General features: G+C 34.7%; 4 protein-coding genes across 4 annotated transcripts; 3 read left to right on the forward strand and 1 right to left on the reverse strand.

Annotated features, from left to right (window-relative positions):
• Positions 1-375: 375 nt before the first annotated feature.
• LOC125214361 (homeobox-leucine zipper protein ATHB-8-like) lies at positions 376-5,331 on the reverse strand. The gene is made up of 17 exons (XM_048115358.1): positions 5,015-5,331; positions 4,300-4,513; positions 4,046-4,205; positions 3,801-3,901; positions 3,618-3,708; positions 3,433-3,528; positions 3,228-3,341; positions 3,075-3,158; positions 2,820-2,975; positions 2,655-2,729; positions 2,251-2,550; positions 1,988-2,173; positions 1,677-1,892; positions 1,255-1,580; positions 1,042-1,147; positions 803-952; positions 376-680 (listed from the first exon to the last, which is right to left on the reverse strand). Exons 2-17 carry the CDS (start codon positions 4,509-4,511, stop codon positions 534-536), a joined length of 2,520 nt encoding a protein of 839 aa, XP_047971315.1. The 5' UTR covers positions 4,512-4,513; positions 5,015-5,331; the 3' UTR covers positions 376-533.
• Positions 5,332-16,593: 11,262 nt separating this feature from the next.
• Positions 16,594-18,131, forward strand: LOC125215680 (GATA transcription factor 12-like). Its single transcript, XM_048117175.1, has 2 exons — positions 16,594-16,939; positions 17,231-18,131. Exons 1-2 carry the CDS (start codon positions 16,697-16,699, stop codon positions 17,918-17,920), a joined length of 933 nt encoding a protein of 310 aa, XP_047973132.1. The 5' UTR covers positions 16,594-16,696; the 3' UTR covers positions 17,921-18,131.
• Positions 18,132-22,927: 4,796 nt separating this feature from the next.
• On the forward strand, positions 22,928-23,368 carry LOC125214834 (RING finger protein 148-like). Its single transcript, XM_048116004.1, has one exon. The coding sequence runs from the start codon at positions 22,928-22,930 to the stop codon at positions 23,366-23,368; it is 441 nt and encodes a 146-aa protein (XP_047971961.1).
• Positions 23,369-24,261: 893 nt separating this feature from the next.
• Positions 24,262-26,985, forward strand: LOC125211211 (ultraviolet-B receptor UVR8). Its single transcript, XM_048110928.1, has 5 exons — positions 24,262-24,421; positions 24,502-24,678; positions 25,059-25,094; positions 25,198-25,322; positions 25,402-26,985. Exons 1-5 carry the CDS (start codon positions 24,325-24,327, stop codon positions 26,701-26,703), a joined length of 1,737 nt encoding a protein of 578 aa, XP_047966885.1. The 5' UTR covers positions 24,262-24,324; the 3' UTR covers positions 26,704-26,985.
• The last annotated feature ends 111 nt before the right edge of the window (positions 26,986-27,096 follow it).

The following is a 27,096-nucleotide window of genomic DNA, read 5'->3' on the forward strand; positions in this document are numbered from 1 at the left end:
AATAAAATATCCTTATATTACATATAAAAAATTGGAAAATATATAATACATAATGAAAATTTAAAAAATGAAATTCATTAAAAATTAAAGTTCATTAAACGAAATAATAATTGGATATTTTAAATCAATATTATTGTATTGATAAAATGTAAATTTAAAATTTACAAAAGAAAATGAAAACTAAAAAAAAAGTTATAGTCGCAACCCTTATTATTTCGTCTCTTAAATGTCCTTGCAACATGCACTTACAAAGTATTGAAATCAAAATTTTATCAAATTTTGAGAGTAAAACAATGTAGTAATTCTAAAAGTGCACTTATCATTCGCCTAAAATTATTGAAAAGCAAGTTATACTACTGATTTGCACATATAAACTCAAAAACAGAGAATTTAACATAAATTAAGGCCAAATTGTGTTAAAACTACAAAACTAAGAACTGTTAATAATAAATTAAAGAGAGAAAAGTTGAGTCTGAACATGAAGTGGTGTCACAACTCATACAAAGATGTCAAAATGTGATGGTTTTTGTGACTCAAACAAACGACCAGTTTACAAACATGAAGCATAGGCAGTGTGCATCTTCTTCTTCATTCAAAACCTTCCACGCCACGGCTCGTTCGTACGAGATCGGCCTCCCCATGCTCGACAAACAGATGCCCCCTTGTAGGCACGCGAAGCCCTGCAGCCACACACGATCGAGTTAAGAACGAGGTAATTTTGAAGAGACGGGAAATGCAAGTACGAATGCATCAAGAAAAGTACGTGAAATTTTTAAAAATTTAACGTATTTTTCTTTTTTACCTGTTGCATGATCTGAGGGAGCTCCGCGAAGAGAGTCTTCTTCCCGTCGTCGTTGAAGATTTTCTCGAGAGTCATGTCTTGTAGCGCGACTAGGGTGGTCTCGAGCATGTCGAGCCCTGCTTGATTCGCGAATGTGAAAACCGGCAATGCCTGCAAGCAATTGGGAATGTTTAGACACGAAAATGACACGAACACGACTGATGCTGAACGAGACGAGGATAAAGTAGGTGATGTCTTACCTTTAGTGAGCAACATAGTACAGCATCAGAATGATGCCAAAGTGTTTTGAGAATAGAATCATTTCCTTCTGCTGCAGGTTTGAGCAGCTCTACTCCCAAGAAAAACCTAAGAAAAGAGTTTATAAGTTGAAGAATTCTTCGAAAAACGTGATTTTTACTCGTCGAGTTTAGGGGTTAGGATTTAGGATTTAAAATGTGTTTTGAGTTATGTACCTATAGCTTTGGTAGATCCAGCCTGCGAGGGTATGTGCCTCCGGTGTGGCGGGAGGGGGGCGCAGAGTGGCGGGAGGGGCGAGACGGGAGGGCGAAAGTGCCAACGCCACTCGTTGAACGGATGCAATGATGCTGCGGACATACTGTCTCGCCATAGCTGCAACACTCTCTTGAAGATGCATCTCGAACGCAAATTGGAATGCGATCGTCATGACGGATTTCGCGGTCCCGGAGCTCCTCATTGGGTCGCCGCTCGCTCTGCTCCCCGCGGCCCCGACTTCCAGAGTGGATGCAAGGTCCAGCGTACGGTTAGGGCTCGAGGCGTCCTGCGTGACCGACGGGCCCTAATGGGGTTAGCACGGAACGAGATCGAACAGCAAAGAGATAGATTAAGAGATGCTAAAGGAAACAAACAAACATACAGATTTCGATTCGAGAGGGATGATGCGGAAACCGGATGGAAGGAGAGGAGCATCATCGGAGAAAGAGGCGTCTATTGGAGCAAAGATGAGCTCCGCACAAGTCCCGACAGCGCTCTCGTCCACGCCGTTGCAGACTTGCAAGAGGAAGATGTCACTAGGCATGACCACATCATCTCTATATTGAGCCATGTTTTCAAGCCTAATCACCTCCATGAACTATTTCAAAACAAGAAACCAACATTTAATTAAAAAAACATACAATCTATATAAAATAAGACATAAACTAACACAGAATGTTGAATGAAACAAACCTCTTCATTCTCAATGGTGTGAGCCAAGGGAAGGATCACCTGCCCTCCGAAGCATCCAACGCGAGAAACGGGGATGCTGCAAGCCCCGGTTTTGACAGCAGCAACCGAGTAGGCGTCAATGCCGCTGTCAGCCCATTCAGACCGGTGCTCCCTTAGAAACCTCAACAGAATAGCCGGAGGTACGTTCTGCGAGAAGACGACGTTTAAAGTAATGTTTCTAAGTAAGGTTTTGGTAAAAAAATCGAATCTCTAATGTAACTTACTTGTAACAGCATGGATGCCTTAGCACATAGCACCGCGTTGCTCATAGACGGAAATCCATTTGCATAAGTTAGAATCGTTCCCATCAGTTTCCCGGGGGAGGAGTTTACGTGCACGGTAACATCATCTATTCCGTCACTCTCGATCATCGACCATCCTTCATCTGTGAAGCCATTGACCGCCTCGTTGAAGCCTCTGCTCAGCCTTTGTCCAAGAGCACGCAAAGCAGCAGGCCGTCTCCCCCAACCCGTTACATTAGGCTGAGAAACTTCTTGAGAGATCTGCCTCAACTGGCGCAAAGCCTGAGACGAATAAGGATAACTTTTTGTTAAGTAAGAGGCAAGACGACAGATACTTGTCCGCGAAAAACATGAAACATAAGTTGATGAATAAAATCGATCCTTACAGCCAAGGTTGTCCGCTGAGAAAGCAGAGTCGATGACTCGTACAGAGGGCGCAGCACTTCAGGAACACTCCAAGGCTGAAAGAAAAACATCGATACACAGAAACTGTTACTCAAATCAGCTCAAGAATCGAGCATCAGTACTAATCAGCATAGCAGATAAAATACCTCTAAATCCATGTGATCAACTATGTGAATGATGGATCCACCCCCTTCACACGGCCTTATCAGGTATCCGCTGGGAAGCAGCTCTGCTCGTACGAAATGCTGCACAGGCGGCATGCTGGGGCCGTTCTGAGTGTTGTTCAGAGATCTTTCACACACCTTTAATGCAGGAACCAAAATCTTAGTCTTCACCGAAAAGAAAATAAACAGAAATGAAAGATATCAATTTTCATTTTCGTGTAGAGGTTTAGTACATACCACAAGGCTGCCATCCTCCATCACAGAAGTGTAGCGTAGCAGCCAGAAGTCTCGAGCAGGTGCGAGAGTAGTTGGCGCGTAGAGCTGAATCATTAGGTGCGTGAGTATTCAGTAAAGACGAGAAGAAAGTTTAGGAGATTTTAAAAAAAATACCTGCATATACATCAGCTCAATTGTTCCACCATTTCCAGTAGACATCACATTGAGCACATCCACAGCTCGACAATCACGGTACCATGAAGGTCGATCTTTGAGGATCTCGGCCACCTGATCAAGCATTCGAGAATATTCAACCTCAAAATAACTCAATTGAAGGAAAAAGAAACTGCAGTTAGAAATGATTTGTTTAAAAACTCACTCGAGTGGGTTCTAATCCCACGAGGCCACATGCACGTGATGCTACACCACTGCATCCATGAGAAATAGCGATGATTCCAATGGAATCCGGACCAGGCTGCCAACGAGAAAGAGTGGAACCACGATAAATTAGCTATCAGAAATGAGTTAAGATGTTGGATCATCCAAACAAGGACGAAACGATACCTTCATCCCGGGCATTTGGACCCACTCCACAGCGGTTCCAGTAGCCTTCGATAGAAACTCTGTTAAAGTCTCCTCTGCAATGGACAGCAGTCTAGAAAACAAGCAAACACAGCCTTTAAATTGAAGCAACGAACTAGCATTGTTTCTAAAGCGACAAAAGAAAACAAGTGATGAATTCCTTACCCTGCAGGACTTGCATCCTTGGGTGGATCTTGAGGAGTTAAGTGGTGCTGACCACTTGTCACCACCGATTCACAACTGTTATCCGTGGAGGCGAGCGTTCCCTGTGAAACGACAACACAACATCATCATAAGTATGGAAATGAATCCTATTATCATATGACAATACTATAGCATAAATACCATTATCATATAACACGACAAACTTAAAGAATATAATCGATGAAATCTAAAGAAAAGCAGTTTACATTTTGAGTTTGTTGGCGGAAGAAACTGTTCTCGTACACCAAATGAGAGACTTGTTTCTGCAGCCGATCATTTTCCTCCATCAACAGCTTGTTCATAGCTGTCAATTTCCTATTCACAGCTTGAAGCCGCGACGCCTCTTTTCGCTGCTTTTCCCTACATCTATTATCAAGAAACAAGAACAAATTAATTTAACTAACTAAGCAAGAACTTTGATGATCTAATCAAGAACTGAATCACACACACACACACATACCTTCTGTTTTGGAACCAAACTTTGATCTGCTTAGGCTCGATGTTGGAGAGGATAGGGCACTCTCTGATCAGCTGCTGTCGACGTAACGAGCTTGGCTTCGGGCACTCATGGTACAGCCTCTCCAGAGCATCCACCTGCTCCGGGGTGTACCTCACATACTTCCCATTATCCATCCCCATCTTGTCCTTGCAAGCAGATGTTACCGCCATCATAACTTCAACAAAATCAAGATTCACTCAGCCAATCAAACAAGTATCATCACAAGAATCAGTTCATATCAAGAAACCACTTTTCCTCCTTAAAAGGGAAGACTAATTTGATCAAACTGTGAAATCCCAAATCCAAAAATTAGGAACCATCTACATGTGTGAACACTAAATAGAGTAAAGTTGGCAACTTTCTCTCTCAAGATCCATGGCATCCCATTCCCACACAAGATGAGATTCAAGGGAACACGTCTCTTCTCTCACAGTGTGGATGCGTGTGTGTGTTCATCATCTATCCATCAATCAATTTATAAATAAATAAACAACTCACACGTTTAACCACACACACACATAAAATTGTTTAATTTTTACGATAATCGCATGTGTCTTTGCAAACAAGCGTAAACACCCGATTCCTACTAAAAAACTTGTGTCCGAAGCGTCTCGAAACTTCCACCACCCTTCAATTTTGGAAAACAAAGGGGCAGAAAAAGAGGAAGGCCATCTACCTGTGGGGTTGTTCGAAGGCGAAAGGTAGCGTCTTGTTTCTTCAGAAGGTTGCAGCGTGGAGCACTAAACGCAGATCTTCCATGCTAGTTTTGGGTTTCAAGAAATGGCCCTTTTTGGGAAAGATTGCAGCCTCTTTGTTTGTATTGGCTAGTTGAGGTGATCAGCTTCGGAGATTGATCAAGAAGTCATGGAGATGGATGCATATGAGGTGTTTGTGTTTGTGTGTGAATGAAATGAGGAAGGTTTTGATGTGTGTGTGAGTGTATGTATAGATAAATAGAAAAGAGGGGACAGAATTTGGAAGTGGAGACCATTTTTAAGGAGTGAAATCAGTTTGAATGTTCATTTGCTTTCTGCTGCTCTTGTTTTTTTTTTTTTTTTCCTTTTATTTCTTTATTCAATTATTCCCCAATTTTTTTAATGATGCATGTATTAAAAATAAATACAGTAAATTTCTATTAATAAGGATGAATAAATAAATATAAAGTTTGAATATGAGTAATGAGTAATATGCATAAGTTTGAATATATACATTAATTTTATTAATGAGATATGAAAAAAAAAATACTCTTATAAAACTTCAGCTCTTAATGAAGTTCGAATCTTACTTTATTCGCTCACCTGTTATTCCTGAAATTTATGTGTTTATTCATATGTAATTCATGTCATATTCTCATTGGATTTCTCCCATAAATTACTAAACTATTTTCAGAATTTGAATAAGCAAAGATATAATAGGCAGATCAAAATATATAAAAATTCTATTTATAGAGTAGTAGTGATAAATTGTTTAACCATGCACTAAAGATGTGGGAAGAACTTCAATAAATACATGGAATTTATGTTAATTTCAATATTATAAAAATTACATGGTATCATCAAAATCTAAAATAATTATATTACATTGTTAGGTGGTTGAAATGCCCCACTCCCAAAAATCATGTCTACCCAAATATATCAAATCTTTACTACTCATATCAACATCACCAAAAAAGTGCTAAAGCCAAATCCCACTTTTTTATATGGCTAGTTTTATTATTTTATTTTATATTTATTTTGCTTTTTACAACCAAACCACCCCTTCTAGTTTTTGAGTGTCCATGCCAGAATTATGAGAACAAGTGTGATAATCTTTTTTTAATTTATTTTTGAAGTTTGGAATCTTTTAATCAAAAGAGCATGTGTATATATGTCCAATAATTATTCAAAGTTTATTTCTTAAAATTTACGCCTGTTTTCTTTTAAGGAATATATGATTTAAGTGCAAAAAGTATTGGCCAATAAAAAATCAAAGTTCAGTCTTCAAAAAGAAGCTAGATTCTTGTATTTGTTCCGATGATTTTCAACTAAGCATCTCTTTATACCTTTATAACTCTTTTACAAATATTTGTAACAATTTTTTCCACATTTTGTTTACTCTATTATTCTCTATCCTCGTTAACTTTTTTTGCATACAATAATATTTTTATACACACAATAACGTTTTGTTAACAATTTAAGAATAGTTTCATTTGATCAATCTTTCTTATTGAAAAAAATGAACACTATTATAATAAGATACCTATGTGATATATGCCGGGGTATATACCTCCAATCATTATACAATATTTCACTATACGAATTAGATACCATAGTAGTATTATGAATAACTTTACAACTTTATATACAACATTGATTTATGAAATCAAATAATCCCTATTACTCATTCCTTTCGTCCCAAAGTAAATGATGCGATGCAAACGGCCCACAAGATTGATCAAACTGTAGAACTATCAGAGAAATTCTAGTTTCTTAAAATTGAACTACATTAAATAATAATAATGGTAATCAAAACTTACCGCAAAAATCTGAAATCACTATTTATAAGTTGTATGAAAACAATAATATGACTATTTCACTCCTTAAAAACAATAAATTCGATCGTACAGCATGGTGAATTAAGCATCGTCCAATGAAACTGCATCATGATTCTTATTATCTTCTCTTTATCATTTTTCGATTTAATTTTTTTTAAATCTCGTACTGAAATGAAACTCGTCAATTAAGTCGGGACTAGTAGTACAAAATTGTAGAGGTAGTGGGGGAGGGGTAAAATGGAAGGGAGGACAGAATAATGAGAGAGGTTGTGCATGCGTTTCACAGAGAAAATTTGATAAGCTTTACCGGCAGAATGATGCTCTTTTTTCATTCCTCATCATTCTCGACACATCTCATTATTATTAGTTATCAAAAGTATCAACAATTTTTCCTACATTCCATTTGTCTCTAATTTTAATACTACATCTTCACTTACTATTTCTGATTCTCCATCCCATTTAATGTCTTGTCAGATATCTACCTACATGCTACATTGCTACCCTATTAATTTTGTAGTATAACATTTATTAATTTCATACTTATATATTACTCCCTCCGTCCCGGCTAAGATAACACATTGCTTAGCCGGCACGGGATTTTAGGAGTTATTGGTTAAAGTGTTTAATTGGAGAGAGAGAATGTGGGTGTAAGTATTAAAATAGAGAGATAAAAGAAAGATGGATATTTTAATAGGAGTGAGAAAAAGTGATTGAGTGTATTAATTGGAGAGAGAGAATGTGGGTGTAAGTATTAAAATAGAGAGATAAAAGAAAGATGGATATTTTAATAGGAGTGAGAAAAAGTGATTGAGTGTATTAATTGGAGAGAGAAAGTTACCAAAAAAGGAAATGTGTCATCTTAGTTGGGACAAACTAAAAAGGAAAACGTGTCATTTTAAGCGGGACGGAGGGAGTAATTGTATCCTCTAATGTGAAACCATGTTGCAGAATTTTCTGTCCCTAAATATCTATCGTTACCTTGTCCAGATATGAATGATGAAGTTTCAAGAAAATTTAATTGTCTTATTTGATGAAATTTATATTACTTAGTTTTTTTAGTTTCATACGTTCAAAACAACATTGTTTAGTCATTCACATCATCATATTAATGTGTAATACTCACTTCGTCCACAAAAAAAGATCACATTTACCATTTTTGGTCGTATAAAAAAAATAGAGCACATTCATTTATGAAAAATTTTCAACAAATAATAACCCTACACATCATTCCACTATCACTACTTTTCACTTACTTTTTCTCCTTCTCTCTTACTTTTTTCCCTTCTCTCTTGCTTTACCAAATATACATTAAAACTCGTGCCGTACACCAATTGCTCTATTTTTTGCGGACGGAGAGAGTATTCCATATCACCATAAATTTAGACTCGTGCGCTCGACATTGCATTTGCCTAGAATAAGGAAATCGTTGTGAGACAATTGCATATTTTTGAGATTTTATGATTTGTCATTCAAATTTTAAAAAGTTAGAATAAATCAGAATTTAATCAAACTTTATCATTTTAAAAGTAATGAACCATTGAAAAATGCATATTAATTCTATTAATATAGGGGATAATGATTCCAAATTGTGGGAAATTCAAAGTTCATATTTTCTTTTATCAAAATTTAGAGTTTATGAAAAATATCAAATTTCAGCCAAAATTTGATTTTAGACACCAATATACTATATATGGGATTTAATATTAATAGTATATGAATTCTGGAATGTTTATACTTTATACCAAGTCAACAATGGTTGTTCCTGTTGTAGAAAATGTAGGCTCTCAAATATTTCCAAATTATGCACTGGTCTTCCTCAAATTCTGCCACTAAAACTTTGAAAAACCTCAACATATTTTGGTCGAAAATGGAAAATGGCAGACCAATTGAAGTGGCTACACCAATACACTAACTACTTATATAAATGTGTATACAACATTAATTTATCTTGATTTTACTATTTCCAAGCACTCTAATGTAGACCAAAGAAAAATGAGTTACAAGGATGACATACGTAATCTCAACGATTCCTCGTATTTTATATGTGGAATAAATAAAAAATTGACAATCCAAAACTTTGTCAAAACTTTTTAGTGAATTGGGTTAAAAACGTGTTTGCACCAACAAGATAAATTAGGTGATTTATTTTCTTTATCTATGGAATAAGCTTTTCCGTTGATAGAGGGTTAGTCATTAGTGGCCTTCGATTAGACTATGTCAATCAATAAAGTTTCTACACATGCACTATTGAGTTTGAAAATAAATTTGATTTTTTTAGTAACCCTTTTCAAAGACTCAATTGCTATCCCTCAATTTTTAATATTTTTTGTTAGAGGATTAATTAGACTATATATATTCTTATTATCAACTGTATCATGAGGTGACTTGAACCTATATACTTATTGATTAAAATGAAATTGTGTCCAAATAATAGTTAGAAAGAACTATATTATGCTATCATAATTAGGCTATTAGAATAGTTTAGCTACATCCATATAACTCCACCTAAGTGACCAAACCATCACTCTCGACATCTCATTCACATTAAATCCAGCTGCATAATTAAATCATTCATCTATAATTCTCATCTTGTATAGTTAATGATTGTTTTATGTCTTGTCATAAAACATTCTGTCTGAATTCATAAGAATATGTCGAATGTTATTACATTTGTGAACTGGATTATTGCACTAACACAAATTCATTATTTATTTTATTTATTACCACTTTTTAATTACAAATATGTCATTATAGTACCTATGTTCACAACCAATAATTTTGATATTAGATGATACTCTTGTTCCATGTTAATAGAGTCATTTTTCTATTTTGGGAAGTTCCAAGTTAATTGAGTTATTTATATTTTTGGCAAAAAGAAATTCTTCTTATTACTTTATTCTCTCTTATTTTACTCTCTCTTACTTTTTTCACCATCTATTTAACACATAATTCTTAAACTCCGTGCCAAAAAAAAATGCCTCTAGTAACAAGAACGGATGGAGTATAAGTTTTAATATAAAATTATCAAAACAGAAGGCATTTGGAGAGAAAAAAATGATTACTTAAATATTTATAATACAAAAATTCTTATCAGTAATCGTATTCATCCAAAACAATTCAAATAAAATTTTAAAAAGAGCAGCTCTATATGTACTCACAAACAACATCCAAACACCCACATAAATTCACAATCATAAGAAGTCACAAACATAACATTGCACTATAATTCTACTAATAAAATAAATATAAAGAGAGAATTAGGAAAAATAAAATAAAAAGAAAATGGAGGAGCAGGCACGTGTACCAGAGAAATGTCTGGCGTGTAGTTAACGGGAGCAGACCGTATCTGGAGTGGGGGCCCACAATTCTGGGAGTGTGGCCCGCACGCGTGAAGATTGGGTGGTGCATTACACCTTTTTATCGTGCCCCGCCTTCCCTCTTTCCTTTACCCTTATTTATTTCTCACGCCAACTCCCCCACCTCCACGCTCCCTCATCGCGCGTGTCCCCCAAACCAACAGTATTTTCCATTTTAAAATAAAAAAGATAAATGTGCATAAATCACCTAGCTGGCTGTCTATTGAGTATAAGATCCTATCACTATTTGTCCAAATTTTTTAATTTGATTTATAGATTGGATTTCTCATCTTGTCATGTTTTTTGAGAGGGGTCGGGAATAATTTTCGGACTAATTTTTATTGCTTTTTAGCCGCATTTAATATATTTTTAATTTAATTATATAAAATGATCTATGGGTGTGTGGGCTATCTCTATCCTTGTGTTTTTAATGAAAAAGAAGGTATATTAAAAATAGAACATCTACCTGAATTTGTGCATGCTTGTCTATTCTTATTCTTTAGTTGTGATAAGAAATAGCAAAGATTAATTTCTCAAGGCATATGCCTTTTTTGGTTCAAGAATGAATATTTTGATGCAAGAACTTCGTAGGAAGCAACTTATTTTTTATTTAAATCCCTATAATTCATAAATAGAAATAGAAATAGAAATAGAAATAGAAATAGAGATTATATTGCCATGTAACACCCACCAATCCACCATGTGAAATCCTTGACAAGAGAGAATAATTTATTTACTAGTACTATGTTTGAATTAAGAGAGATGATTAGCCAATAATACAATTGTGAAAGAGGACAAAAAATTCGTGTTTCAACATGAAATGACTAGTAGTAGGAGGAGGAGGAATAGTAGATTTATTTGAATGAGAGTGTTGAAAATGAGGTATAAGGCGACAAAAGAGAGATTCGGATACGGTACGGCGCGGAGGTAGATACGTAGGAAATACGGTACACGCGTATGGAGGAGAGTGGAAGCATGGAAAAGAGTGTCGGCTTCGGCGTGAGCCGACAGCTTGTGGCTGGGCCCCACAAAAGCGGCGCCAGGAAAGAGAGCTTCGCATTTTCATTGGATGGAGCACGAGAATATTCGGCGGCGCCTACCTTTTTCATTGTTTAATTTGGTGTGTATTTATATCTAATCAACTTAATTGCTTAATGGAAAACTATGTTTTGGAAATAAATAAATTTGATGTTCTGGCTACTTGTTATTTTTAATATAGATATATAAATTAATAATTCTCATTAATACTGTAATATTATGTTCACTGTTTAAAGTTCAGCTTTGTCATTTGCAACGTTTAAGAGATCCATCTATTTTTCTTTTTTTTAATGTCTTAATGACTTCTTGGAAGTAGAAAACAATTTTATTAGTTTAAAATTTCATTTCATAAAATACTATGGATATTCGGTTTGCAACATATATTTTGGAATTAAATATATAGTGTGTTTGGTTAATGAAATTCAATTCCTCTATCTTATATGGATAATCATAGGATAATTAGTCATAGCTAAAGCCCTCCAACTAAAATAATATCACAACTCAATCCTAAATTATATCTTAGTTATCTAGTAGACAGTCCCAACATAAATTAAGATAAATGTTCATAAATTTATAGGATAAATAATGTACATAAATTTATAGGGAGCACTAGTGCCCTTCACCCTTAAAGTTTAGAGTGAACTACATAAACGGTACCTGATCTTTCACTTTCGCACATAAATGGTACCTGGTCTTTATTTTATATCATTTTTGGTACCCCATGACAAAAATAACCTTAGGTGCTAAATATGTGATTTTTTTGTTATGGAGGATATTTTTGGAAATTTCAATCAAATAGAACCAAATATGTGATCTTTTTTCCTTTTTTTTTTTCTTTAGTTTATTCTTCTTTCTTTTTTCCACATTTTCTTCTTTTTTTTAGTATTTTATCTTCCTTTCTTCTTTCTTTTTCCCTTAGTTTATGTTTCCTCTTTTTCTTCTTTCTTTTTAGTGTTTTATACATACATCTAATTGCATTCTTTTTAGTATCTTAATTAAATTATTTATACTCATTTTAGGGTTGAAACACCTAACTAAAAATATTCAACTCTTTATCATTATGAATACAATTCACAATTTTAAATCTTGACTAAGACTATATTGATTAATTATTAATTTAATATAAAATAATAATAATTATTTATTAATTATTACTAGTTTTTACTATTATAATAATATTATTATCATAATAATTAAATATAATTATAACTATAATTATGATTAAATATATATACAAAATTAATTATTAATTTATAACATCAAAATAATAATATTAATATTGATTAATCATAATAGTACTATAAATACTGAGGAGAATGAGAGAATGTATCATAATATCACTTTTAGTACTAGTTTTGTCAATGCCCAAAATACCTTTTATGACACAAATGGAAAAATGAATTTGTTTAGGGGATATTTTGGGATGAATATTATATCAGGTACCAAAAATGTGATTAATAGGTACCAAAAACGATATAAAATAAAGATCAGGTACCATTTACGTGCGAAAGTGAAAGATCAGATACCGTTTATATAATTCACTCTAAAGTTTAATATATCTTCAATCTCATAACGTCGCGTAACACGTATAATGCAAAATAACAATGCTAATGCTCTGATTCTCTATGTTCCTCGTAACTTTTCAAAGACTCTCGTTGACAGCATGAGAATATGTTATATATAAATTGAAGATTAATTAATAAGGCTCGATGTTAGAACAAGGGATCTTTTCCATTCTTGATTTTTTTCCCTGATCTAATTATTCGGAGCATTAAATCATCGAGGAATTATCCTATTCTCACCAGGGTTCTCTCTTTAACATCTCGAAAGATTAATTCTTTAACAAATATTAAAAATCTTAAATTTGAGCATATTTTGAAATTTAATAAAAATGCTTAGAATAATTAATCGGGGGTTAATAAATTAATTTAATCGGAAGATTTAACCACAGAGAAATTAGTTATTTAGATCCTTGAAAAATTAAAACAGGCCTAACTTATTTGATTTCGAAAGTGGACTTCTTTAATTCTATTCCCCCTTCAGCCCAAACGTTTAGTTATAGAATTGGGCTCTAGATTTAATTTCATAAGAAAGATATCAATTCACAGCCCAATTTGGAGGCCCAAAATAAGACCTAGCCCATGGCATTATTTGTCAGCCCTTCTTCTTTCTCCACAATCCATAAAATCACAGCCCAATTCGTAGGCCCAAAATTAGATATCGCATCAATTGTATGACTCAACGCCTCCATCATTAGATGCCATTCAAAATTTATGTGTATTGTATTTTCAGCATATGCCTTCTTTTTTTAAAAAAAATTTCACATCATATAAGACCATTCGAGAAAAATTAAAACTTTTTTCACCATATTTTCTAAATTAGGTATCACTACATCCGTCCCACAAGGATATGCACTATTTCTTTTAATCCGTCCTAAAAAAATATGCACTTTCTAATTTTGTAATAGCTTTCTTTATAATAAGGTGAGACTCATTTTCCACTAACAATGTTTCAATTAGTTTTTTTCTTTACTATTTCTTATTTTACCAACTATGAATAAAAATCCGTGCTCAACCAAGAGAGAAATATTCTGATTTTTAAAATGTGCTTCAACTTTCTCAAAATAAGTTTAATTTTTATTTTATTTATATAAATTTTAAATTAGTATTTTAATTATGTTTGAGTTTAAACATATATATCTCAAAATTATCATAATTAAATATTTTACGCTCTATAAATATGACTAATTTTCATCATTATGTATTAGATTGACCACATGTTAATGTAATCGGTACTTCGGTAGCATGTAATCCAGTTAGCCCATTGGGCTAGTCCAAAACCTGAACATTTACTGTAAGGGTTGAATATTTATAAATTGAAAAAATCACAACCCGATTAGCACATATATGATTAACCTTCAGTTCAAGAAGGGTTGGCACGATACCTATTGGACTGACCCGATTGACTTCTCTAACCATATCCATCGAAAATTCTCAACGTTGTTTTGGGCTGCAAATGGGCCAGTTGGTTAGGCCTATATTTCAATTACAATTGGCCCAATCAATCTATTATACGGGCTTGATGGTAAAAGGTCGTATATTGTTCAAGGATATATTCAATAGCAATTATAAGAAAATTTTGTTAATACATAAATAAACATATGAAGCTATGTGATGAAATTAAGAAATAACTAATGAATTTTTATTTTTTATTTTTATTCAAGTCGTGTCATTTGACCACACACAACTCACCAATTTCACATTATCCGAATTCATAAATTATCAATTGTAATTATTCATAATAATCAGATATGAGATATCGCCTCGTGGCATTGATTACCATTTCTAGCTTAGTTAGCAAGCTTAGCCCCCTCACATGGTTAGCTGACACTTCCTCCGCCCTTTATCACGTGAAGTTCTAGCCAACTTTTAATATTCTTCTTAATTCAATCTGTTTTTGTACTAATATATTGATTATAGCTATATATATAAGTATAACTAACTTTAAAATGCGTAACTAGTGAATAAGAATTTAGTTCATTATAATAGCGATTTTAGTTCATTATTATAAAAGCGATTTAGTTCACTATAATTTATGGTAAATGATTTAATTAACTCTGTATTTTCAAATTCATGTAATGAACTAAAACACATTTATAATAAATTAAATTTATATTCTTTAGTTATTCATTTAAGTTTTGATTGCCCTATATCACTATTTTTTTTAATAAACTAGTTGAATCTATCGAGACTTGATTGTTTCGTTCACGAAGAAATAATTTGCATTAACAAGAATGAAATCAGAAACACAATATTTTTATGTGCATCTTTTTCTTGTCATTTACTACTTTAATTTAAGTATCATTGCATGTGAACTCACCGGTTTGAGCATTTTCTATTATTTCTCTCGAATCTTGGTAGTAGTATATTAAATCGTTCATATAACAAAGTTGAAGGGAAAAGGACCAATAAATCGGTTCAAAATAATTAGTTCATTCAAATAATCATATAATCGTAAATTGAAATGATCCGAAGATCAATTTTTTTTTTTCAATCCCTTTTTATGGCAATTCAATTAATCAATTAACACAAAAAATATTCAATGTGATGCAGTCATGCAACCAATTACATGTGCTTAATTTTCCCGAATACCCTGAATATTAGTAACACTAAGACTCAGACTAGAAGAATCCACCGTGACATGAATCTACAAGTAATCATTAACCAAATTAATGCTAATAATTTGTTAATTAATAAAGCATAAAATCATAGCACCGAGCCCCTACTTTGGATGGTCCCATAACATTGTCATCTGAAAAAAGGGTAAGTTTTTATTTTTATTATTTTATTTTTGAAAGAGAAGGTGCATTTTAAGGTGACCTAGTTCTTAAGTAAAGACCATGACCACCACCTCACGTGGTCCACCAATTTTATACATGCTCCCATCATAACACCCCATATACCAAACTCCATCCCTCACTTTGTCTCCCTAATTAAAAATAAAATAAAATAATAAAAATAAAAATAATACTAATAAGAATGTTGTGTGCGTGTTGGTTTAGCTAGTAGAATTATGGTTAATGTCCGAAGTAAAAATTATGCCTTAGAATTTTCATTTGGTTCACTTCATTGATTTAGTTTGTTATTTATATCATGAGAATTTGTATTGTTGTTTCTTATACACATTACATGCGAACCCTTGATCTTTTGAAGTAGCTAGCAAACTATTTATCCAAATCTATTAATTAAAAACATGGCAAATTGTTGGAAAACTACCAAGTTTAGTCAATCGAGCAACTCTAAAATATAACTGATTATACTATAACTTAAACATTTTTCTTAATTGTTTCACAGTCTCGAATTTAGGGGAAGTTCAGTATGATATAGCAGCAGAAATACTATGTAGACCAAATGTTAAGCTACTCAAAAGACGTCATTTAATACACATAGCCAGTCACATTTTTTATTTCTACACATGTATATATGCATTGAAATTTTTCACTGGAAAAATTGATAAAATGATAGAGTAACGTTATAATCAAACTTTTTTACAATTTTTTCCTAAATTTATTCAAATGCATGGTACAAATGTGGGACAAGTGATCACATAGAGATAAGAAGTAGATAAACATATAATTGCATAAAGATAGGAGGCGACACAATATTGTGAGAATCTCGTATTGGGATTTTAAACCAATATTCTATATAATTTCACAAAAGCCTCTTCTCACATGCCATAATATTACTATACTACAAAAATAAACTAACTACCCCAAAACTCTTTTTAAAGCCATAATTTCCCTATTCAACTTCCAATTTTTTAGGTGCCCCCTCTCCCTTGAAGCCCAAATAAACCCCTACCCTCACTCCTCTCCTTCCCACTCTCCTCTACTATTTTTTCACACAGTAATAACACACACATTCTTCTTCCAATGGAAACCCCTGAATTCTTCCAAACAGATTACTACACCTCCCAATTCACGGCGGAGAACGCCAAAACCACCGACCATTTCATCATCGATGACCTCCTCGACTTCCCCAACGACGACTGCATTGACGCCGACAACTCCTCCACGCCTCTTGACAACTCTTGCAACTCCACTTTCTCCGCCACCACCGGCGAGCAGCCTTATTTTCAGGCGGCTGACGTCATTTCTAATGAACTGGCCGTGCCGGTATGTAATTTTGGATTAAATTTAGTTCATGCAATTACCTAAATGATTTTCTTAAAAATTGTTTTTTTTAAACATTTTTTTAGCATTATTGAGCCTCTAGCACGTAAATATCTTCTCTTTTTTTTTTTTTACTTTTTTCATATTTATATAGTACAAATATATATATATATATATATATATATATGTGTGTGTGAATTTTCCTTTTTAGCTTGTATCTTAGCTAAAAATGAGAATGTAACATTCCATAGAAAATTGATTTTTGTTAATTTTAATTATTTGGAAATTTTACAGTATGATGAATTAGCTGAGCTGGAATGGGTATCGAGCTTCGTGGACGAATCATTTTCAAGCGATGATTTGCAAAAGCTTCACCTAATTCAAGGCTTGAAGGCCCGAACCAACGAGGCCCCACAGGCCCAACACTACAATTTCCAGCCCAACCCGGCCCAGACCGGCCCGACCCTCCTCTCCGACATGTCGGTCCCGGGCAAGGCCCGGAGCAAGCGCTCCCGGGCCGCCCCGGGCAGCTGGACCTCCCGCCTCCTCATGGTGTCTCCGACACCCGAGGAGGCGCCACCCGCCATGTCATCCTCTTCAGAGTCTGACATGGCGGGAGGCAAAAAGCCCGAGGCGGCCCGGAAGAAGGAGGCCGCCCCGGGCCCGGGGCGCAAGTGCCTCCACTGCGCCACGGACAAGACGCCGCAGTGGAGGACCGGGCCCATGGGCCCGAAGACGCTGTGCAACGCGTGCGGCGTCAGGTACAAGTCGGGCCGGCTGGTGCCGGAGTACAGGCCGGCGGCCAGCCCGACTTTTACGCTGACGAAGCACTCGAACTCGCACCGGAAGGTGATGGAGCTGCGGCGGCAGAAGGAGGCGGTGAGGGCGCAGCAGTTCCACCACCAAATTAGTGTTAATTTTGACGGCGCCGACGATTATTTGATCCATCAACACATCGGGCCCGATTTTCGCCAGCTGATTTAGGGCTTTTTTAATTTAGTTTGGTAGTGTTTTTCGTCGAGAATTTTTTTTTTTTAATTGTTAGGACAATCGAATCCAATCTCATCGAATTTTGTCGGGCTTTTGTTTTTTAGATTAAAAATGAAAAAAAGAGGGCTAATGTCCTAAATTGAAGTGTATTCTTGAGCAAATAATTATTGAACAATTTTTCGTTACTCCATTTTCCATTTTTGAATAATTTTTTGTTGATTGTTACTCCTATTATCTATATAATGTTTGCGGCCTAGTTTTATTAGTCGTGCGACAATTAAACATTTATTTTTCCATGCATTTATTTCAAATTGAACAACCAATGTCGGTAGCGTCGGCAATCTCCAATACTTTTTTGCCTTTACATATTTAACACCCGCGACAAAAGTTAGATGTATAAGTACATACAAGGAGAGGAGGCAAGGAGTTAAGTTATTTTTACTCCAAAAATAGAGAATATAAATAAATCAAAACACACAATAAAGAAATGAAATCCAAAAACATCTAAGTACGAAATTTGTTAACTTTGTGTTGGTAGGTGGGACAATCAATTTGAAATTGAACCTCTCACCTCTCAAATTGTCAATCCAAAAGTTGAATACTTACAACATGAAAATCACAATTACTATTCATTTTGGAATTGTGCAAAAAGAGATTATGTGTTGGTATATATCAATATAAATTGCACGAGCATTCATAATTTGGTGAAATTTAGAAGCGTAGCATGGTTATCCTTCTATTTTATGTTGAGAAATATATTAATCATTATAATTTGCTATATTTCTTCCATAAGAAAACAATTTGAAGTGAACGAAAAATGTGCATGCACCCAAAATAAAATTATTCCAAGAAGAAAATTTTAACTAAATGTAGAAAAAAAAATGTGAATAAGCAGTTGTTTGGATGCATGAATTTCAGTGTGGAAGTTATATTGGGTGGTGAATTTCAAAGAGAAATTTACAGAGAATGTTAGTAAGTATAGTACATATTGTTTCATTGTTTTTTCACCATTGTTGGTGATATAAGTAACATTTGGATTAGTGTTTATCAATAGTTACCTAGTTTTGTGCAGCATATAAAAATGAGAAATTTGACAATGATATCTTTAATTAAGCACGGAAATCAATTCTACCACCGAATTGCATTGATTTTCGAGAAAGAATACATTAAATTTGAAAAGTGGAAGTTTTTTTTGAGTCAGACGTGCCTACTTTCATGCACTCCATGTGAGAATCCACAATCTTCACTAGTTTTTATTTTTATTTTTTGAGTTTCTAATTTTTAATTTAATACATTTCAGATTTCAGAATTAGGTTTGGAGATGTTGGATACACAAAAAAGGTTGAGATTTTTGTTCTTAATTGTAAAAATACAAAGTTTGTGGGGTTAAAACTTGAGCAACGGTGAATTTTCTAGATTGATTTTGATTATTTTTTGCATATAATTAGAAATTAAATTAGTTCTTTATTGTGTATGTGTAATTCGTTATTATTGTACCATATGTGCGATCCCAGGCTACACTGATCCATAGGCCTAGCTACTATTTTAATTTAATGGAATCTTATTATTTTTAAAATATTTATGCTGACTAACAGTGTACTAGTTTAATAATACTCTGATTAATATACAATAAAATTCTGAAGCCATGTACTGTAATTGTCCTCTGCAGCAAGGTTTATTTTTTGAGTAGCGCAGTATTAACATATAATATGAGTATCAGAATATATATTAACTATTTCAATAAAAATGAAAGTGACAGAGAGCTGAAAAGATAGTGGTGGGTGGATCAAAGATTAGTTTAGCATATTTATTTTGTTTTAACATTAATTATGAGGTGCAGAATTTTGCAGTAATCACATGTATGAGCCTATTCTCTCCACCCCTCATGCATCACTCGTAGTAGTACTATTATAATACTCCCTACATCTTATAAAAATATTCACGTTTGGTTCAGTGGTTATGCCCGAGTTTTAATGCATAATTGATTAAATAAATGAGACGTAAAAAGAAAAAAATAATTAAAGTAATGTTAATGGAGAACGAGTCTCACCTCATTAAAAAGAAAAAAAAAATCCAAATTTAAAATGTACATATTTTTATAGGACGGACTAAAAATGAATACATACTTTTGTAGTAAGTTTTACTCCCTCTATCCCAGATAATTTGTCTCATTTTTCTATTTCGGGTCGTCCCACATAATTTGTCCAATTTTACTTTTTACTCCCTCCGTTCCTTCATAGTTGAGTCATTTTTTCATTTCGTGAAGTTCCCTCATAGTTGAGTCATTTCCATATATAGTAACTTTTTCTTCTTTCTTACTTTACTCTCTCTTACTTTATTCTCTCTACTTTATCACTTTTTACTTTATTCTCTCTACCTTTTTCTCTTTCTTACTTTTTAATCTATTTATTTAACACACTCAACATTCATTTCTTAAACTCCGTGCCGAAAAGTTCCGCCTCAACTATGAGGGAACGGAGGGAGTACCATTTTTGATAGTGGACCTCATATTCCACTAACTTATTCTTACTCATATTTTATTATAAAACTATATAAAAGTAGTATCCACATTCCACTAACTTTTTTAACTCACTTTTCGTTACATTTCTTAAAACACGTGTCCGGTCAAAGTGAGACGAATTATCTGGAACGGACGGAGTAACTTTTAAACTTGTTCTTGGTCATGTATAGTGTATGGCATAATTAAGTCTTGAATTTCAAGGATATTTTTTTCGATTACACACGAATAAAAATAAATGTTTACTACATCCGTTCTACTAGTTTGGTATCTATGAAACGACGTGTGTACCTCAACTCATGTGACTATATACTCATGAAAAGTTAAAAATAAATAAATAAATACGTTGCTTAATCAAGAATCATAATCTAGATTAGGTCCAATAGTGTGACGATTTAAGAGATCCTACTACATTTTGTCTCTATATATGCTACATGTCTATCTTCAACGTTACTCAAAATTGATTATTTTGAAAGTGAAAATACAAGATTTAATCGATACGAGTCTTGGATTCCCTTTAATCACAATATTAAACTGAAAGATTAGTCTTATAGTAAAACTTAACAAGTTAATTAATAGTGACACAAATTACATAACCATTTATTTATTTTTAATTGTAAAGTATGTGTATAAATAAGCATACAATGGGCTCCCATGCATGAGGGATATTTCCATGTTCATTGTATAAAGTCTGTCTCCAATCCTCCACTATATGGAACTGACACATACATGGTTTTTAATTTTTCTCATAATTGATTTTTCGAATTTCTAAAATTGTTAGTACTACAACTTAATATGCGAGATGACCATTTTCCTTGAAATTGGCAAATTTGGGGCCACAAAATTTAATTCACTTAATGAGTTACAATTAATTACTCCGATTTACTCACATTTATATATTATTATATTCCACGCAATGTATTTCGGCATCAACAACTTTTCTACTATTTTTTTTATTGAAAATTCGATAATGCAAATTTCGTAAAAAAAATTAAACCTTGAATATTTGCACGAGTGCACGACTAAATCTAAAGCCAACTCATGGTCAGCCATGGGAGGTTGAGACTTTTTCAATTTGACTGTAAGAATATAATTTATGGTGTAGTTGAAGTTGTTGAACTAAATACACTTTTTAAAAAAATTAAAATTAAAAAATCATGCATTTTCCTCCCACTTTAATTAGACTCACTAAAAAAGCTCTAAACTTTGTGTAGTAGTAGTAGTATTTTTTATATGAGAATACCAATAGGGCTCCATTCACCACGTGCCCCTCACGTTGCTCAAATATTAAAATACAAATTCAAGGTTTTACAAATAAAGTAGGAGTAACAAATTGAACTTGAATTTAATCTACGTGAGTAGTATATTTGTTTTATATAAGAGCAATAAGCTAAAAAGGCTGTGAAAAAAGATTAGGCCCAACAATTTTCACAAAGCTTAAGTGGCATGAAATTCTTAAACGGCCTTTTTCTATGGGATTATCTCAATAATGTTCACAGGCTTATATTCTAATGGCCCATTATCGTTGTAAGAAACAACAAAATGGCCCAATCTTGGAGCTTATCGGTAGGAGTTAAGTTTGGTTTGATAAAAGTTATACAGGGAGACTTGTGTTGGATTTAATATGAATGTGTCTTGTGAAGTACTAAGTCTAAAAATGAAAAATATTTAGTCAATTACACACTATTAATAACATGGATTTCATAATTCACTAATACTATGTCCACTATCTATTTTCCTTTTTTTTTTTTTTTTTACTTTGTGCTCATTTTTTTATTAAAATTCTTGTCATTTTAAAAATTTATCTGCTTTTTTTCATTACGGAGGAGTAAAGTTGATGTGTCCGACACATTTGATAATATTCTTCAAACTTTATCAAGTCAGTAGTTCCCCACACGGAAAATAATTCTGAGAAAATATATTTCCATCAAAATAAAATATAATCTCTTCGACTAATAATAGGAGTCACTCTCATTATGAGCACGAGTTTTAAAAATTAATCACTTCATAATAACAATATAAATAAATTCATATTCCACAAAATTTTAATAAATCAAAATTTGTTATTAGTAAAAACTAGCAACCCGGTCAAATTCGTGATAATATTTGTTAATTTCAAAATCAATTGAAAAAACTTATTTTTAAATATTAGGTGCTAGTAACTTTTCAAAAAAAAAAAATCTAATTTTGAATTTTATAACTATTTTTAATTAAAGTAAAATATACCCCTAGCTAGCCTTGATTATTTAATTCGTCAACGATCTTTTTCTAAACCCTAGATTCTATATATGGAAAGTTGGAAAACTTTCCTTCTCTAATCATATAAAGACCAAAATCGAAATCTAAAGAATCCTAATAAGTAATAACACTCCAATTTATATATGGTAAACTTAAATTTTTTCCTACTCGTATTATATAAAGGCCAAGATCAAAGTGGTTAGTTGTTCACATAGCACCAAATTTCTTTGTTTTTAGTCAAGGCTATGGAAGAAAGTAATGAAGCCGAAAATGATTTCGTGATCGGACTCCCGGTGGAAGAAACGGTTGGTTACGACTACAACAACTTTACGTTGATGTGGGGTCGACCAACGCCGCCGCCGTTGCCGTCCCAAAATGAAGACGGAGGCGGAGACGAGGTGGAAGAAGCGGTTGATTACGATAACTCCTTTACCTTGATGCAGTTCGAATACGAGCTGCTCTCTCAATTCGATACGCGTTACTACAGCAAGGACGACGACGTTGTTGACGATGGAGAAGACGACTGCTGCGTATGTCTCCAGCGTCTGCACCATGGACTCGTTGCGACTCTGCATTGTCGCCACGAGTTTCACGAGGACTGCATAGGGAGGTGGCTTGTCCGTGGCCATGATTCGTGCCCCCTATGCCGCCACGAGTTTTACGACCATCTGTCTTTTGTTCTCTAGTTATGCATTTAAGCCGTTGTTGCCTTATATCACTACTTATTTCAGTGAAAAGCAAAACATATTATATAGACAATAAATTGTGTCCCAACTTTATTAATTAGTTACAAAAATCATAAAACAAATGACATCGTTTAACTCATCATCACCGATGATGATTTCTTAATGAACAATCAACATTGTTTGACTTGCTGGTAATGAAGCTTATGCATGATTTTCATCGCGTGATGTCTAATTTTGGAAATTGTGAGATAAACCAGAATTTCCGCAATTTGCCCTTTATTTATTTATTTGCATTAGAAGTTTCTATTCTTGATCATAGAAGTTTCTTTAGATTGTATCCATAGAGTTACGGGTGTTAGAGGATATAGGATACTTTTCATTTTACTTTTCTCTAATCGAAGTTTTAGGAGCATAACTAGAGAAAAAACACGAGAAAAATAAAGAATAGTGGGTTCAAAAAATTAGTGAAATATGAAGTCTATTTTTTTATATTAATAATAAAATGTGAGTGAAGTAAATTAATGAAATGTGAAACCTATTTACTGTTTATATTCAAAAGTAAAATTTGACTCTTATTATTGGAGTAATAAATAAAGACACATATACTAATAAACAAATATTTAAAGAATAATACTCATCATAAGATGCAATGCATACAATGACAACTTATCTTAAATTACAATTTTGAATAATTGTTTGTGCTTATCTATAACCTTATCACGAAAGTAGAGAAATTTATATTATCGTCGAAATTTCAAAGCACACACGGCTTCTCGTGTCCCTCCAATAATATCACCACCTATGTATTCAATTTATCGAGTGACTCTTTTTCTTAAAACTAATTATTTCGTGATTATGATAAATAATTATAACTATCATATCTCTCTATAAAAAAAAAGAATTTTGTAGGTGAAATTATACAATCTCTCTATTTCTCTCTTATCTCAAAATTATACATGGAGCAAAGTGATGAAATCCCGATACAGTCCAGCAATCTTTCGAGAAAAATCGTAGCGATTTCTGCTGGAGAAGCACACACTCTCGCTCTAACTGGTCAGCTCTCTCTCTCTCTCTCTCTCGTTCTCACGCAGTTGAGTGGGTAAAGTGTGAATTTTGGATATAATGTTGTGTAGGAGATGGAAAGGTGTATTCTTGGGGGAGAGGGACATTCGGCCGGCTCGGCACCGGTTCGGAGGAGGACCGGAACCTTCCGGTTCTGGTTAAATTCTTCGGTTCCGGTGATGAGAGGGAAGAGAAGCTCAAGATTGTTGCAATTGCTGCTGGGGCATATCACAGTCTTGCTCTTGCTGGTGCAATTTCTTTTCTTTTTCACTTCAATCTTAGTATTTGGTTGGTGTTTTGGGTGTTATTGATATTTGGGACTCTTTTGATTTGGTAAAGATTAGATTTTTGAGAGTTGGTTTTAGGTGTCAAGAGTTAGTGGTGGCAATGGCATTACCATTTAGTGGAACGAGTAACAATGAAGTTGCAGCTATGAAATTTGATTGATTTGTTTAATGACTCTTTTTGTTGCCAATAGTTTTCTAATCTTGAATGAAATTTTGTACTTTGTTTGATTGCAGTAGTTTTGTTGAATTTGGAATTGTTGGTGGTTTGTATTGTGATTAGTAGAATATAGTGGTATGTAAATGTTTGCTTTTGCCTTTCCACTGACTTGTTGCAATGGCAGATGATGGATCAGTGTGGGGATGGGGTTATGGCTCGTGTATCCTTTATTACAAGTTCTTAATATGTGCTGATACTTGTCTATATGTCGTCTTGAATATTTTCATTTCATTCCCAAAGTGTGCTCCTTGACCTCGATACGGATGGCCAAATTGGTGCTTCCGGAGAAAACTCTATGGTGCCTCGCTTATTAGACGGTTTCTTTGGACTGGGGTCCCCGGGTTCTTCAGCACAGGATTATGAAACGAAGAGAGGGAAGCCGCTTAAGGTGTGATCTAGGTGTGGTTTTCAATTATCACCGAGCGTTTCTCTGAAGTAATTGTTGAGGCTTTCACTTAACCTTGCAGATTTCGTCTGTCAAAGCTGGGGGAATGATGTCACTGGCGATAGACGATATTGGGTCGCTTTGGATGTGGGGGAACTGTCCCCATCCTCCGCAGACCGGATCATCGGAAGGAGACCTTGAACATGAAAGTATCTCGGCGCCAGCTCCGGTCTGGGATTTCCATGGACACACTGTTGTTAAGGTTGCGTGTGGTGACGAGCACGTTGTTGCATTAGTCAGTGCTGGAGAGGCATATGAAGGCGGCGACCTGCTGTGCTACTCATGGGGAAGTAACAGCAACGGCCAATTAGGATTGGGCGATACGGAAAGCAGGTGGCAACCGGCAATGGTGGAAACGTTCAACTTAGAGTCCCCGTGGGAGGTCTACGATATAGCTTGTGGTAAGTCGCATACGGCTCTACTGGCTCAGAGGAAGAGACCGAGTGACACTTTAGAGAGTGTTTGCTGGACGTTCGGCTTGGGGGACAACGGGCAGCTTGGTCACGGAACCACCCAAAATCTAACGTCCCCTCAACTCGTAAAGGGATTGCCAGAGACTGTGTTCCTGGTATCGGTAGATTGTGGCTTGTTCCACACGAGTGTCGTCTCGTCTGCTGGAGAGGTGTGGGCTTGGGGAATGGAGAGGGGCCTAGGTCTATGTCCCAATGCTAGGTATTTTGGGGCGGATGCGGGAGATGCTCTTTCTCCTTTATTGATTCCTTGCAATGGGGTATACGACCCCCGGTTCCCGGAGCCTTTGCAGGTTGCGTGCGGTGCAGCCCACACGGTTCTTGTTGCAGACTCTGGGTATAAGCTCTGGTCGTGGGGTAGGGGACGAAGTGGTGTCCTTGGAAATGGTAGGACGGACGATTGCTACGTCCCCACCTTAGCACTATGGCCTCTTCTCTCCGAGGATTTCAAAGAAGAGAAAGCAAACAATGTGGAGCAAACCGAGCCTGTCGGAAAAAAAACTCCCGAAGGAAGTGTGGAAGCAGATAAAAAACTGTCCGCGGCAATGGCTGAGATGCAGCTTCTCCAATCAAAACTTTCGGTAGTGGAAAGATACGCAAGCATGCTTCATGGCTCGATTTTTGGGAGGCCTCTCCAAGACCACGAGATAGCCTCTCTCCAGGAGAACACTAAATCTGATATTGCAAAAGAGTGGGAGGCTATGCTGGAATCATCGGATCAGAGGAAACTCGCACACCTAGAAATGTTCTACCGTAACATGCTTGCCGGTGTGAAAGATAAGCTGATGAAGAAAAGGATACAAGAGATCGTGAAGGAGTGCCTTAAATCACAGGCTACCACCCGAACTGAATGAATGCAGTCGTGATTTGCAAATAGCGGGTACAGATGCCAACGACTCAGGTTATTACGTTCCAAGTATCTTTGTGTACAATGTGTAGCATTTAATACCTTCTGAATCAAGTTTGTTCTCACATGCATGCTTGATTAGATCTCACGTTATCGGCTTTGTATTCGTGTCGAAAAAGCTATAGTCCAACAGAATGTGATTGTACTAGTTTGTAGTCCCCGTAATTCGTGGTTTGTTGTCCAGCATTTCTTGCATTAAATTGAATAAGAATGCTTTTCCTTTACTTTACATAAATGTATTTGTCCATTTCCGGTATTGTTTGCTTTCGATGCTTTTTTTATGTCTCGGTTTTTTTATGTGCAAGTAATGTAGATTTCCGATCTGATCACTGAAACTAGG

Source organism: Salvia hispanica, chromosome 3 (assembly GCF_023119035.1).
Source record: "Salvia hispanica cultivar TCC Black 2014 chromosome 3, UniMelb_Shisp_WGS_1.0, whole genome shotgun sequence".
In the NCBI taxonomy this organism is placed as follows: domain Eukaryota; kingdom Viridiplantae; phylum Streptophyta; class Magnoliopsida; order Lamiales; family Lamiaceae; genus Salvia; species Salvia hispanica.